The following is a 15133-nucleotide window of genomic DNA, read 5'->3' as shown; positions in this document are numbered from 1 at the left end:
ACAAAAACTTAGGAGGAAAGTTGCTCCCACACCATCCTTGTCATAAATGCTTTATTGTTTTTTCACGTTTAGGGTGAATACATTTACAGAGTAGACATAGTTTTAGAGAACACAATATCCCTTAAGGTGCTTTAACAGTTGAATGGTTCAACTTCAAAACATTTTTTATAGTGTCAGTTTCAATGAGTTACAAATGGAATATCACACTGCACAAGCGAAGAGTAACAACAAGAATAACCTAAGCCTGGCCTATCTGTATATGATTCAAATTACCCCTATTGTCTCAGTTTTGTTTTCCAAGTGTCTGAAATTCATCTCATTACCATTCACCATGTAGATTCCTCTCACTAATTTGTTGTCCTGATGATGCGATCTTGAAGTTTAATCTTGATAGGAAAACAGTTCAGTATGTCATTGAGCAATATTCACATACCACAGAATTACAATGTATTCTCATTCAAAAATGGTGTACTGTAAGTGTGTACAATGATATAACTGGGATGGTCCCCTCAACACCACTCCAAGGTATTTCTAAACTAAACATACATTGAGGTAGATACCAGTCATGCACCATGGATGTGTTGTGAAAGGAATCAGCTGTGTCCAACAAAACAGACAAAGACGTGCTCTATTGGGAAAATAACCAGATGCTCTCACTTTAATGAATAAAAATTGCACAGACAAGATTGTGAATTTGTTTGTACATGCCTGCAGCCGACCAAGTCCAAATAGCTTTGCCTGAAGGGAAGGCTCTGGAAAGGAGAAAAAAAAGATTGCTTCTTAAGTCATGTTTTACTTGTCCTAACATGTAGAGACACTTACACTCCTGGCTTTATAGAAAGCCTTTGAAATGATGTCTTGTGAGCATCTCACTCAAACACACTAGGCCCTCCTACTACAGAATTAAGTACTAAATACAGCAAAGACCCAATCAGTCCACAGCACTGATGTACAATGTTTCAATCAGTTCATTCAGAACAGTTTAAAGCGTCACAGTGAAACATTTTTGTTGCAGCACTGACAATCAAGCACACAACATTCCACTCATATTTGTCTGTCTTGTCACTTGACTATCCATGCAATCTGACTTGTACAGAACATGAGTGAATCTTTTAGGTTTGTGGTTCGACACTGTCAATCCGGTTACTGTGACTTGTGTTCTCTGTTAGTAGTACCTGATCAGACAGTTTTCTCCACACCTTTAGAAGTAATGCTTAGGCAGTTGTGGGTAGTTACAAATCTCATATTAGAGATGCTTTGTTAAGAATAAAGAGTGTGTGGTACACATATAGATCTACGTGGACACATGATTTAGCAAACCATGCACACATACCAAGCACACACACAGAAGATGCATTTTAATCAGAGGAACTTTTCCTGTTCTGTCAACCAGACACCATTGTTTAAGCAATCCCACTCAGTCATAGTAATAATAGTATATTTTGGCACTTGTGCATTCCCTCTACTCAAACACCTCCCAAAACTTGTAAGAATGGCAAAGTTAAAAAGGTACTGTAATACAAATACATACGCATACCTTAGGTGTTGTGTGCGCATTTATGTACTGGTACTGCTGAAATCGTATTAAAATCATCAAGAAAGCTGTCTTTGGAAAAAGGTACTGTAGGTTGGATTAATTTCAAATTAGATTCCTGTACAGGATGATTCATGGAGGCATTTTGTATTTGAGTCATCCTCATTGTAAAGGAACGGGTTATTATACCTTAAGTGCCTGAAGGTTGTTTTGCAGAACTGACTTGATGTTGATCCTGCCTCTAATTCTTGTCTGTGGCCTCAACATGTGATAAAATAGCAACGGTCTTGATTTGGCATGAATTTTGAGTACCAGGTTACAGAAAGCATCCTTTAAAGGAATGCTGTTAAGTGGCATTCTTACCAGTGTTTCATTCTTTTACATCCTCGTCAAGCTGCCAAGATAACAAAGACACATTAGTGCTAAACTTGCTAATAGCAACATAGAAGAAAGGTACAACAATATTACAGTAACTTCCACATCAACTGATGTCAACAGTATCATTCCCAAGATAGCAAGTGTTGGTAGATATGCAACAATACCTACATTTGAAAAAGGAAAACGTGTGAGAGGAATCTGACCTCACGGTGTTTAACAGGTGAGGTCACCGTCTTTTGCGCAATCTTCCAGGAGAATAGGAAGAGACAGATACGTCAAGAATCCACGAGGGCTGACGTGTTTTGCTATGCAGTCAAACCCAGGAATGATTTTTTTAAAAATCGAACCGATTTACTGCAGGTGTGTAAGAACTTATGGTTGAAAATTTATAAGAGTTCTGCCTTCCTCTACAAGTAAACTAACATTAAATGTATCCCTATTTTTATCTTACGAACAGCTGGCAAAAACATCGGATATAGAACATCAATGAAAAAAGAGGAGTTATAATAACACCTCATAAGGTACAGGCATGTTGGGGATAAATATGATTAGTGTACTTTGTTTACCTCTACCTTTTACCATAACACAACCTAACACCGCAAGTTTGCATACCAAAACAGTCAAACCAAAACTGTATTTTTAAAGGGAGTACACACATGGTTTGAAACTATCAAGAACAGGAATTAGGTGCCCCTGCTACAACCAGCATTCCACAAGTAGTATGCTGGTAGTCCATTTTGAGTAAACACTCAAGTATGCATTGTTCAGCCATCTTAAGAGTTGACACATACCATTCTCTTCCAAGAATGTTATTAAGAAGAACCGATAAAAAAGCTACTCACCTGAGTAACTTTAAGTTTGTGTTTCAGTGCTGCATTTCTATGCTGACAGTCATGTAAAGTCCGAGAGTATGAAAGATCACCCAAACACAACATTTTAGGAAGATTGCTTTATTAAAACTAAAATGTATGTATTTTAGGATTAATGTACACATGTCCATGGTAATTCATTCACATACACAGTATGTTATACAGATTAAAGATAACAATGCTAAAAGTATATATCCCTGTCCATGTCAGGTATCCGGACTGGCACGTTGTCCTTCACTGGTGACATGGGTTCCCCTTTTTGACAAGGCAAAATCTTTTCATTCTCTCTATAAAACAGATAAATAGATATGTGCTCATTAAGAATTAAGAGGAAAAGGTAAACAATCAAATGATTAAAGACATTTGAGACGTGTAGATGATGCTAAGTTCCAAACGGAAGTTAACTGGAGAGAGGAAAAGGCAGACATTAGATTTTTTTTTTTCTTCAGTCATCTACGTGACACAGGCCTTTGCAATGGGACAAGTGCCTGTGGTTAACTGGAATGCATTGTTTCTCTAATCTATCCTATTTATGGTAATGATGTTTCGAGCTTCTTGGAAGATGAACAGTAAATTCCTCTGTTGCCAGCCACCACCACCCAATTAACACAATGTACCAGCCACTCCTTATTTCAGATTGAACTTAGCATTTAGTTACACCGCCTTAATTTATTCAGCATTAATACATTAACCAGGTTTATTCCCATATACAGATGGTACAGCTAGGCAGCTAGGTTTATCAAATCTATCTGCATCCTTTTATTGAGCGTTTTTGCCACAGCTTAAATTGTTTTATTGAAAGGTTAAAAGTCATATACGGTGTTCCCCTGGTTTGTAGAAGTATTAATCCTTGCATCGAACTGTGTTCAAGTTGGCTTGGCATTATTTGAAATGCAAGTGGCAAGCCTTGTTTCATAGGTGCGGCTTCACATTTTAATTGTTCCTTTGTCCATGGATATTTAAAAAAAATCTAAACACTGAGTAACTTCTGAATCAAATGTATTTGTACAGCCCTTTTTACAAGCAATGTCGCTGAGGGCTAAACTAGCTGCTTAACTAGTACCCAATGTACAAAAGGTAAATCCTTTGATGTGATAGCTGTCAAAGTTACTGAGTTGCATAAGTAATGCGCAACAAATAGAGCTGGCCCTAATAAAATAAACATTTTAAGCAACGTTTAACTTGCAAACTACCCAAGTCGTGTATGATTTTTCCAGTAGAAGGTGATTGGCAATTTGAGTCAATGTTGCAAAGGGCCTTCAATCGGTTGTGAAATATTAATCCTTTTTTGGGGTTGATATCATATATTGAACCTAGACCACAAAGCAGCTACCATCACACCCATACATGACCCATGAAAAATAATTCAGCTACAAGATTGAAAGGACATAATGTAGATTGTGTTGTATGAATTACATTACTTTTACTTACTTCTTGAAACCAAAGTTTTTCCATAGACCACTGATGGTGGATTGAAGCCCTGAGTTATTCTCGTTGCCGGGGCTGGCTTTCTTCCTGGGCCCCTTCGGTATCTTCCTGAGGCCGCTGGCCCTGGCTGGGGCAGACAGTCGGATGGCTGTCCCCTTCTGCTGGTCACTAGGCCTCATCCTGGGTAGACCTGCCACCTGCTGAGACAGAGGGACAAAGAGAGAGAGACAGAGATAAGGAGACAGAGAGAGAGAGTTAAGTATGTATTGGAATGTTTGCGTGTGTGGAGGGGAAAAAGTGCATGAAAAGTAAGTGAGGTAGTCATAAATGAAGACAGTGATCAAATAAATAAAATACATTTAAAAACACTCTGTCACTACCACAGTACCTTTGGTCTAATTGTGATTGGCTTCTTATCAACCGTCTCTGGGGAGGAAGTGGGCCTCTCACCACAATCCAAATCAGTACTCGAGTTCATAAACTAGGAAAACACAAGACAAACAGTTAACCAACCAGCGGCAAAGCACCCAAACCTACAATGAAGTGGAAAAGCCCACGTAGGGATAGTTTTCAACACAGAGAGTGATGACATACAGGGTTGACAACTTCCTCCAAACAGTCGGGCGAAGGACTTTCGTCATCATGGCAGGAAGTGTGCTGAGTTTGTGAGAAATAAGCGCTGTCCTGTGTAGGAGGCAAATCCGGGGGAAGACCCTCATCCAGCAGACTAAAGGGAACGGGTGACGGCATGCTGGGGGACTTTGGGGCCGTCTGGCCCAGCGGGCTCCAGGAGATGGTGTCCTTATTACGATGGAACTTCTGAAGAGCAGCAACGCCAAGCACAGCTATTGGGGTGGTCCGGGATTTTTCAGAGGAACTGCCAGACCACCGAAAGACCCCCAGGCCCTGACTGGCAGACGTGGGGGAGGGGGAAGGAGATGGGCTGGGGGTCTCGACCGAGGGTATGCTGGGCCCGTCGCTCTCGTCCAGCTCTACTGTTTTACATGAATCCTCATTTGGGCTTTGCATGATCTCACATGCTTTTTCCTTCTCTCCCAAGGACTCTTGGCAAAGGGTCTCCACCTCGCTGGTGCTGCTGCTATAGAAAAACCTAAATGGAAAGAGAGAGAGACAGAGACAGAGACAGAGACAGAGAGAGAGAGAGAGAGAGAGAGAGAGAGAGAGAGAGAGAGAGAGAGAGAGAGAGAGAGAGAGAGAGAGAGAGAGAGAGAGAAAACATCAGTCAATAAGACACTAATCTCTCCCTATAGAACATTTACTCCCCAGTCAGAAAGAGTCAAACAGTGGCTAAATAGAGATGGAGCTTAACAGACCAGCCTGTACCTGAAGCTCCATCCAAATCAAGTCAAGTCTTCTCTCGTTCAGAAATTAGGTATGCAAGCAGAAATAGAAAACAGGAAGAAGAGAGTACTAACTCTCTCTCGCCCTGCACCGAGCAAGAGAAGTGTGTCAATAACATCCACAAGCCATCACCTGCTGCAAGTGCCTTGACCATGTCCATCCCCGTCATGGTTCCTCCTCTGGAGCAGGGTGGCAAAGCGGTTACGTGGTTTGGGCTGGGCTGTGCCAACTATGGTGGCAGTAGAGGTAGGTCTGTCTGTGGAGCAGGGGTCCAGGTCTGCTCTGGGTCTTTTCTGACTGGAGGGAGAGTACTGGAGCAGCACATCCTCATCTGAAATGCTTGAGTCTGTAGGATTTAGGGAATGTTAATGCATCTTAACAATCCTACATTTTATAGACTGTCAATTCAGTGTACTATATATAAATAAGAAAGGATCTGCAAACTTAAGGTTTAAGAATACCCACACACACAAACCTAGCTGGGTTTAAAGGACCACATGACCATGACATTCCCTAAAAGCTTTACCTCTCAAACCATAGCTAGAGAAACTATTACAGCTCAAGGGCAGTGGTTTGGTTTGACATTTTACTTCTAAACATTATACTGCATGGTGTGAAAAGGGGAGTGGTTGCTAGATTTCTAAAGAGATTTCTGAACCAAAAGATAAGTATGGTAGGTTGTATATAAGGAAGCCCTCTAAGAAAAACAGTTATTTACAGAAAATGTACTGCCATTAAGTCTAAGATTAAATTGCACTTGCACTGCTGAATAGCTATGTAAAGCTAAACATGTTTGTTATGCACATGTGATATTTTTTTATTTGTAGGTGGTTTGTTTGCTGCCATTCTTTCTGTTGCAAACTGCAAACACATAAGCAACTAGCTTAGGCTGAGCTGATGTAAGATGGTGTGACAATATCAAAAACAGTATCAGTCACCAAATGTTAACTAGTAGGTCTTGTTTGCAACAGTGCTATCAAGAACTGGAAAATAATTAGTTGTATTATCGTTTCTACAGAACTGACAGTATCCTCCTAATAGTGTCTCTTGGCTGCTAAAACGTTTATGGCTCATTGCAGTCACCACTGACTTCTTCGCTCTGCCACCAACCAGGAAGAGCAACGGGGATGCTGAGTGTAGCAGAAAATTTGATGTCAATTAATTATATTTGAATAGATGGAAATTGTGCCGAGTAGCGGTGGACACGTCATTACCGCCCCCCCGCCCCCCCTTAAATGACGCCCTTGGTACAGCTAGTCAAACTTACCTTCCCTGGGCCTCTTTACCCGGGCCTCCTTGTGAGTCAGTCTGAGTCCCTTCAAACTGACAACTCTCTCCTTCCCCCTGGTGGAGGGAGGCCTCTCTAGAACACTTCCCTCAGGCAGGGGTGGAGCGACAGACAGACAGCTGCTACCAGGGATGTACCCTCGGCTCCAGATGCTGGAGTGGCTGAAGGCCTGGGGGGTCCGGCTGTCGTTCCATCCACGGCTGCGAGGTTTGACCAGCTGGAGAGACAGTTGACCAAATATCTTTAGAAACACAAGCATAACTGAAATAATCGGACGCTTTCAACCCATTTCACTGGTTATTTGAGATGAGTTTAACCTGTTAATATTAAACCTCCAAAATGGGTAATAATCAGGCTGTTGCATATAGAGAATACACTATGCCATATTTTTTACTGTAGGGATAGAAAATGACTGCGCCACCAGTACTTTTGTTTTTGCTCTGTCTGGGTTGAAGTCATCAATCGGTTTCATGGTGTTGAGGTCCAGATTTCCCAAGGCCATCTGCAAGCCCTTGTCATCTCCTATGTTACTGCATTCGCATCATTAAGGAAAACACATTTACAGGTCATACTGCCACACTTGTCTTAACACTTGATGTCAAAATAATTCATGTTGTATGGTGTCCGTATGACTGGTTCAACACAGGTTTCACCAGGATTATGTACAACATAATCAGATGTGACTTGAGAGGATACCGGCCAGCATAGCTGAGGGTGGAGGGGTCGATGTCGTCGGGGTAGGGGTTGAGAGGGACAACTTTCCTCCTGATAGGGTCAAACACTAGCTGGTAGAGGAAGGTGTTGTTGGCCTTCACAAAACCCTCGATGTACTCATCAGGCACCGTCACATTCATCTTCAAGTACTGGCCAATCTTCCTTATGACCTGAGGGTATAATGTTCACCTGAGTTAAAAGGGGATTTATGACTGCAAGGTCTAAATGATCTGCTGGCATTAACCCCCAATTACTTGAGCAGAAAGGAGAGGAGTGGAACAATATAGTAGCTTGGCCTAAATTGTTAAATGTGCATAACATCTCAGCTGTCCCAGATGCTTGACCCCAAAACATTGCATGGGCTTTTTTTTTAAGGGCTAAAAAAGGTGGCTTTGATATCGCTTGTTTCTTTCAGCATCAACAATTTTTTTCTCTCCAACCTTCAAGATGTCTGGGTTGTTGGCCATCTTCAGCAGCTTGCAGGCTTTCCCCAGGCCGATCCCATACAGCGAGGCCAGGTAGTCACAGCCTGAGAGGATGCACATGTAGCGAAACTTCTCCTCTGTGAAGACATCACCCAGCGAGCGACAGCGGCCCAGGTGGCTCTGGTCTATCTCCAGCCCATTACCCTGTTTGTCCATTTTAAGGAGGACCTGAGAGAGTGGAAATGATGGTAAGCTTACATTGTCAACAACTTTGGTCAACTATTGAGCTGTTGCCCGCACAAGAGCTGCTATGGAAGCTGTAGCCTGTTTAGTGAGGTTTGAAAGATCCCGTAAAGCAAATTCCATGATTTGCTCAGTACATTATATACGTGTGAAATTAGTTAGTGAACACATGGGCAAAGCGTGAAAACTTTGTTGCACTGAAATTTGGAGTTAGACCGTTGAACAGTTTCTCTTCCGTTTTCAGCTTGGTGAGGTTTTAATTTCCTGAGATCAAATCACTGTTTAAGCTTGTCATAAACATACATACTGTGTTTTTTCTTAACTTGATGCTCAAGATACCTTTTTGCAGCCAAACGCCAGCAGGTCAGAGTCCTCTGTGATGACAGCCTGGGCGATGCCCGCTTTGTTAAGGAAGGCCAGCTGGGCATCTGCCTCATATGGAGCCACAACACAGTCCACTCCTCTAGTCCTCGCGGCCTGAACAAAACAAAAATACATTCAATCAGAGTTCAGATTGATGTATCTTCCACGTACAGTAATCAGTGAACAGCGTATTAAGGAGATTTACCTTAATGACGTCATGTGCCATTGAAGGTGTGACATTGACACAGCGTGTGAAACAGTCTCTGGCCTCAGAAACCTTCCCCTCCCGTAGCAACTGCTTGCCTTTCTGAAGATTAGCCTGTCGACGCCTGAAGACAGAAAGACCTCATTTCCGACCTATTGTACCAATAGTGTTTACATAAAGCGTATAATGGGAATCATAGTTGTTTTGTAAAAACTGTAAGCAAGTAAGTAAGAATGTATTTATTTATATAGCACTTTTCATACAAGAATTGCAGCTCAAAGTGCTTTCTGTAAACACTATATAACTACTGTTTAATATCACTTACTCTCGCCGAGACTTCTCAACCTCATGTTTTGATGGCAGATTGCATCCATCAAACACCAAGATAGGTTTTACGCCGAAAGACAACAGCATGTCTACAAATTTCATACAGTAGGACACATACCTAAAGATGAAGAAAATGAAATGTATAAAATTATGTTTGATAGGACCAAACTGATGTTGTCCCCATTCATTATAAGATATTGGCCCGAAGTGAAATCGTTTTAACTTACTGGTCAGTTGGTTCCCCTTTAGCCAGCTTTTCAGCACAAGAAAACGCCCCTTTGTGAAGCCAGCAATAGGTGTCTACTGCCACTGTCTGTCCTTTGTACTTTCTCACACTGACGGGCTCTGAAGCGTCTTTGATAAACTGCAAGAGTCCGGAGATTCCCATTTTGACTGTTGAATCGCTGGGGTAGATGCTGATGCGGCTTGATATGGGCTTCCTGTAATGTAAAGAAAGTTACATACAGTCGTCTACTGTAGTGAGACAATGGACATTTATTGTTTGAAAAGTTTGTGCTAGCACTAGCTTTACCGTTATTGAGCTACTAATGACTAACTGGCTAGCAGGACAAATCTAGACTGGCTAGCAGGACACATCTAGACATATATCTATTATTTCTGATATCAAAACTAGCAACTAGCCATCCCTTTCTCATTTAAACAGCTATTGGCTTGAAAACTAGCTGTAGAAATTAGAAAACAAAACGGTTCAGTCAGTATTGATTTAGAATCTTCATGCAACTTCAAAAACCAACGTTGTTGTTGTTGAAGTCGGCATTTAGTTGTAACAATCTAACCATATGTACAATATTAATACGTATATTCAACAATAGCAAACGACAGGTGTAACTTACCACTCTGGCTATCTAAGTAGATATATAAGTAGTCATAACTAAATATACTCCCGTATGAAAACCGTGAAAACGACCGACTCGAAACACATTTAGATTTAGTTTTAGCGGCAAAAAGAGGTAGCACACAATACACTGTTACCATTGGTCAGTGGAATTTGACAAACCAATCATATACAAGAGGTGGGTCTTCTGGGGAGGGTTTAAAGAGTGTCTTGAAGCGCCAATGTCGCTCTGACGACTTCAAAATAAAAGCCACGGTTTATTTTATATTTACATGCAGACGAATTCGAGCGTTGTTTACTCTTCACGTGAGTTTTCTCCTCACTGTACACGAAGGTTCATAAAAATGTTTGTTTCACTTCACAAATATTCCCACAAGGACGGTATATGAAAACAAATACATATATTAGGCCTAGACAAGATGCACTGCAGAATACATAGAAAGTGTTCTACAATTCCAAAGGAGCAGCTATATCAAATGTTTCTGATTAGCAAATATTGATGCTATGATCAAATGAATTAGCTTACGTTTAGTCCTATTTACAAGCAATGTCACAGAAGGCTTCTGTGTACACCCGTTGTCCATATAACTGCACCTAAACCAACCTAAGCCCTCAAAGACACAGTAGGAGCTATATGCTCCCTCTATGGACGGCACTCTGAACAGCATCGCCGTCCGTCCATCCATGCAAAGATCAGCAGCCATCGCCGTCAGTCTATGGACGTCCATGACGCAATAAAAAGATTTAGCTGCCTCTCCAAAGACAACAAAACTCCCAGGAAAAATGGAAGAAACCTTAGGGGGAGCCTAAGGATCAGGGATCCCCTCCTCTACAGATACAGGTGACACATAGGATACAGGTGATACAGACACATGCAGACCATGGCCTGCGTCGTGTTGGGTTGTTAAGATTTCGAATAAAGACGCAGCAGGGTAGATTCACATGGCACTTCCTGAACTCTGCCTCCCTACTGCCCCCTAGTGCCCAGACAGTGTAACACTATTATACATCACACCACAGGCTGAATAATGCAGTCAGGGTATAAGAGACAGAGCAAAAAAGATATATATAATAAAGTATAGAATTTGAATGAATAAATAACAGTTACATTGACCGTGAGGGTGAAGTTCTTTCCAGTGAAGTGTATTTTTTGTACTGTCTCAAACCGATCAAAAAATCTGTGCATTTTGGCAAAATATGCTGATATGCAAAACTATTGACTCTAGATAGACTACACATCATCCTAACAAGACTTCTTATCCCACTCAGCCTCTGTGGACATTAATTTTTAGACCACACAGCACTACCTGCTACGAGAACTGTGCTTGCCAGTAGATGTCACTGTCAACTAAATGCTTAGAGCTTTTCATTAACCAAATCCTCAGCTCAATGCTTTACTGAAACTGGATGGGTGTGGTTAGGGGGTTTCGTAAAGTTCGTTTTTCTGGTTAATCAAAATGAACACGCTAATTTACACAACAATAACGGTCTAAGTTGACAACTTGATGGACTCGCATAAGCCGTTCCAGTAAAAAATGCATTCCGTTGTCAACAGAGTGAAACTATGCCAACGAGCTCTGGCCTGCTGGTACACTATGCTCTCGGGTATAAGCACTGTATAAAGTCCCTGCGCGCATGCAGCTCATCAGTCCAGGTTTACCCTCCTCACAGCCCGTAGCCGTGACATCGATTATAAGACCCTACTGCGCTGTAATGGATTTGGGTAAAGGTCTACTCTTCCGACAGGCAAGTGTCGTCTGTTAATGTACATGCGAGATGTACCGGCGTAGAATAAAAAATATAGGCATATCCTCCTTGTCACAATTTGCAAGGAATGTGTTGAAATGATGTGCAAACTCTATTGTTGACATGTTGTCAACGTCATCATGGCTGACTCCTCTCAGTTTAGTCTTTGTTAATATTATGTTTGCAGTTAAATGTCTAGTTTAAGTAGACATTTCACAACACAACATGTCACTCGAGTTCTAGGCTATGAAAGCTGTCGGATTTCTATTGGTTATGGAAATGATTTATGATTGCCGGGCAATTACGCAAATAATAAACCAACATCAGCCGTGTGATTTTAAATGAATCAGAGACATTCTACAAACATGAACTTTTTTAGACGGTTAAACAAGCACAGTGGAGAGGGTGCAAAGAATGGAATGATGCTGACACGATCCATATGATCTCAACATTTACTTGAATTTGGTGAAAAGAAATAGCACAGATAAAGATTATTTGTAAGCAACTAAACTGTCATATCGTCAGTTTATTTTAACCCTTTTAGAGCAAAAAGCCAATATGCTTCACACTTGTCATGGACGTAGGTGAATGGGTGACAGTACCAGGTTATACTTGTACTGCAAGTATATTGAACCGCCCATATCTGTTTTTGCTTAGTCATTCACTGCCTGCACTTTCTTTTGTATAGCTATTTGAGTCGGTGAGCAGCACATACACATATTTATTGGCTGATACAGACAACAAAGAGGCCATACTGATTGACCCAGTACTGGAGACTGTTGGCAGGGACCTGAAGCTCATAGATGAACTTGGGCTCAGTCTGAAGCTGGCAGGTGAGTCTGGAAATCTTAAACATAATTTTTTCCAGCAATTAATTCAGATTAATACTTATTTTGACCATCCCTTCAGTGAACACCCACTGCCATGCAGACCACATTACTGGAACAGGACTACTGAAAAAGAAAGTGTTGGGATTGGAGAGTGCCATATCCAAGCACAGTGGAGCTACTGCTGATATTCTGCTGTTGGAAGGGGACAAAATCCCTTTTGGAAAGCATGTAGGGAACATTTCAAACATGGTCCCACATATAAGCATCAAGTAACCTGCTACCAAAAAAGTGTGTAATATGTAGGTTTGAGGTCAGGCTGTGTAATGATCAAGTATGTTTACTACATAGGTCTATCTACAGTATATCTTGCCATAAATATTTTATAATTCTTTGCTCTTGTTGTGATTTTTTTCACTCTCTTCCACTCCAGTACCTGACTGTGTGCGAGACCCCGGGACACACAGATGGATGTATTACAGTTGTGATGGGGGACCAGAGCATGGCCTTCACAGGGGACACCCTCCTTATCAGGGGGTGTGGTAGGACTGACTTCCAGCAAGGTGCTCATGTTTTTTCTTGAAACGGTTCATTTTTTTCCATTCAGGTTTTGAATATACTGACTTACTTACTGAATAGTATGCAAATTGGGCACTACTTCCAGCCCAGAGAGTTATTTTATTTATTTATAAATTGGTTTATATGTGTTATATTACTTGTTTTCATCCATCACATGTAATTCCATTAATTGGGCTACAGTGTAATGTTATTTGCTCTTATTACATGCTTTACAAATTTTCTTCCTGAAAAAAATAACAGGACACATCAACCGCACATATGTGAAAATTGATTTGTCAAATGATTTGCATATATTTTCTACTTTCTATCTCATTTTTTACATAAATGCACTGGAAAATGGATTGGGTTATCCTTAAGAGTATGGGTTTTGACCTTAAAATACCCCATACAAAATATGCAAGTTTCCAGTTTTAAGGTACATTCTCCAGTGTGTAACAGTAAGCACAATTAATTTGCAGAAAGACCTTCATGCATATTCAAACGTTTGGAGGCATCGATTTGTAGTAATAGAGGAGAGGGGACATTTTCCAATAAATGCAACGCAAACTTGGTTTTGTTTTTGTAATTTTTCTGATGAAAGCTAGGTGGCATAATATCCTTGTAATATTTTGTGCAATGTTTTCAAACTCACTGTTAGTGTTGAATTTACTTTATACACAGGCTGCGCCAAGACCCTCTATGAGTCTATCCATCAAAAGATCTTCACTCTACCTGAACAATGTCTTATCTATCCTGCACATGATTACAAAGGTTGACAGTCTATCCTTGGCTAGTTTGTCTAATATTGTGTAATATTCATTAGTAATTTAAAACTGTTTTTTAATATTTGTGAATCATCATTTGTACCATACTTTGTGTTGAACCAATCCCATAACCTATTTCCTCATCCTTTTAGGTCAGACAGTATCTTCTGTGTGGGAGGAAAAGAGGTTTAACCCACGCCTGACCAAGACCCTGGAGGAGTTTGTCAACATCATGGCCAATCTGAACCTCTCCAAGCCGGCTAAAATAGGTACAAGACCCTCTACTCTGGCAGCTCCTGTTGCAATAGTTGTATAATCACTGCTGCTTGACTCATACATATCATCAATTACCCCCAGACAATGCCATTATGTTCATGACATTTAACCTTTGGTGGATGTTATTTCAACTGCACATATCATTCACTTTTAAAAATGTTTGTTTACGATTTAAATAGTTTCTTTCTCTTTTTGTCTCAGATATTGCTGTTCCTGCAAATCTGGTGTGTGGACTTCATGGAGACTAAGTCCTTCATCACAAGATACATTTTTACAATTCATGATATCCATGCAATATTGTACATTCAGCAAAGTTATAATTGTAATAGTTAATTGATGATACATTTCATATTCATATATATATATATTTTTAAAGAAGCTTAGAATTGATTAACATGCAAGTGTATGTGTGATTTATTTAGTGATGTGGCTTTGCAAAATGCACACAGGATGGTACGTGATACAAATACTTTAAATGGAGGGCTATATACTGTGGGTGCTTTATAAATGTAGATACCACTCGATCAGTGTCAAGTGATATCATAAATTGCCATTATTTAACAATAATAAAGGGTGAATTGCCTAAAAATCAGATTACACATACTTCTTAAGACCTCTTACCCTGTAAGATCATAAAAAGAAGACAGGGTTGTTCTGCTTCAACTGTAGCACTGGTCAGTCCTGCTGAGCCCCACCTGTAACAGTCCTGTTCCCCTATTGTGTTTCACCTGTAACACTGCCAGTCTTGTTGAGCCCAATCAGTGACACTGCCAGTCCTGCTGAACCCCACCTCAAAACGCCAGCACACACACATTATATTAAACAACTTCAAGTAACTTGTAAAATGCCTTCACAAATTATATCAGCCAGCAAAAGCAACAATACTAAAACATAGTACAGCACCTGTGCTTTTTCAACGCAAACTAGCTTAATAAATGTTCAACTTGTTCACGGACAGACTGTTTCACGG

General features: G+C 40.6%; 2 protein-coding genes across 4 annotated transcripts; one reads left to right on the top strand and one right to left on the bottom strand.

Annotated features, from left to right (window-relative positions):
- Positions 1–2857: 2857 nt before the first annotated feature.
- Positions 2858–10948, bottom strand: exo1 (exonuclease 1). 3 transcript variants are annotated; one of them, XM_047030132.1, is made up of 14 exons: positions 9991–10948; positions 9364–9576; positions 9135–9254; positions 8810–8933; positions 8581–8718; positions 8014–8226; positions 7556–7743; positions 7287–7389; positions 6839–7076; positions 5704–5917; positions 4804–5320; positions 4598–4690; positions 4213–4409; positions 2858–3068 (listed from the first exon to the last, which is right to left on the bottom strand). In XM_047030132.1, exons 2-14 carry the CDS (start codon positions 9522–9524, stop codon positions 2963–2965), a joined length of 2412 nt encoding a protein of 803 aa, XP_046886088.1. In that variant the 5' UTR covers positions 9525–9576; positions 9991–10948; the 3' UTR covers positions 2858–2962. The 3 variants fall into 3 exon arrangements, with proteins under 3 accessions (XP_046886088.1, XP_046886089.1, XP_046886090.1); XM_047030133.1 differs by having other exon boundaries at positions 10519–10948; XM_047030134.1 differs by having other exon boundaries at positions 4213–4406; positions 9991–10947.
- A 450-nt stretch (positions 10949–11398) lies between these two features.
- On the top strand, positions 11399–14557 carry LOC124474311 (persulfide dioxygenase ETHE1, mitochondrial-like). The gene is made up of 7 exons (XM_047030315.1): positions 11399–11738; positions 12427–12571; positions 12648–12796; positions 12999–13128; positions 13805–13894; positions 14040–14156; positions 14365–14557. The coding sequence occupies exons 1-7, from the start codon at positions 11628–11630 to the stop codon at positions 14409–14411; spliced, it is 789 nt and encodes a 262-aa protein (XP_046886271.1). The 5' UTR covers positions 11399–11627; the 3' UTR covers positions 14412–14557.
- The last annotated feature ends 576 nt before the right edge of the window (positions 14558–15133 follow it).

This window comes from Hypomesus transpacificus, chromosome 11 (assembly GCF_021917145.1).
Source record: "Hypomesus transpacificus isolate Combined female chromosome 11, fHypTra1, whole genome shotgun sequence".
In the NCBI taxonomy this organism is placed as follows: Eukaryota; Metazoa; Chordata; class Actinopteri; order Osmeriformes; family Osmeridae; genus Hypomesus; species Hypomesus transpacificus.
This window is presented reverse-complemented; position numbering and strand designations above follow the sequence as displayed.

Bases quoted from the DNA above. Each gene is read 5' to 3' on its own strand.
- exo1 (XM_047030132.1), bottom strand. From the start codon at position 9,524: ATGGGAATCTCCGGACTCTTGCAGTTTATCAAAGACGCTTCAGAGCCC. The intron at 8,934-9,134 runs GTAAGTGATATT...TTCTGTCTTCAG, and splicing joins GTTGAGAAGTCTCGGCGAGA to GCGTCGACAGGCTAATCTTC. The intron at 7,390-7,555 runs GTATCCTCTCAA...ATGCGAATGCAG, and splicing joins ACCCTCAGCTATGCTGGCCG to TAACATAGGAGATGACAAGG.
- LOC124474311 (XM_047030315.1), top strand. From the start codon at position 11,628: ATGCAGCTCATCAGTCCAGGTTTACCCTCCTCACAGCCCGTAGCCGTG. The intron at 11,739-12,426 runs GCAAGTGTCGTC...TCTTTTGTATAG, and splicing joins AAGGTCTACTCTTCCGACAG to CTATTTGAGTCGGTGAGCAG. The intron at 13,895-14,039 runs GTTGACAGTCTA...TCATCCTTTTAG, and splicing joins TCCTGCACATGATTACAAAG to GTCAGACAGTATCTTCTGTG.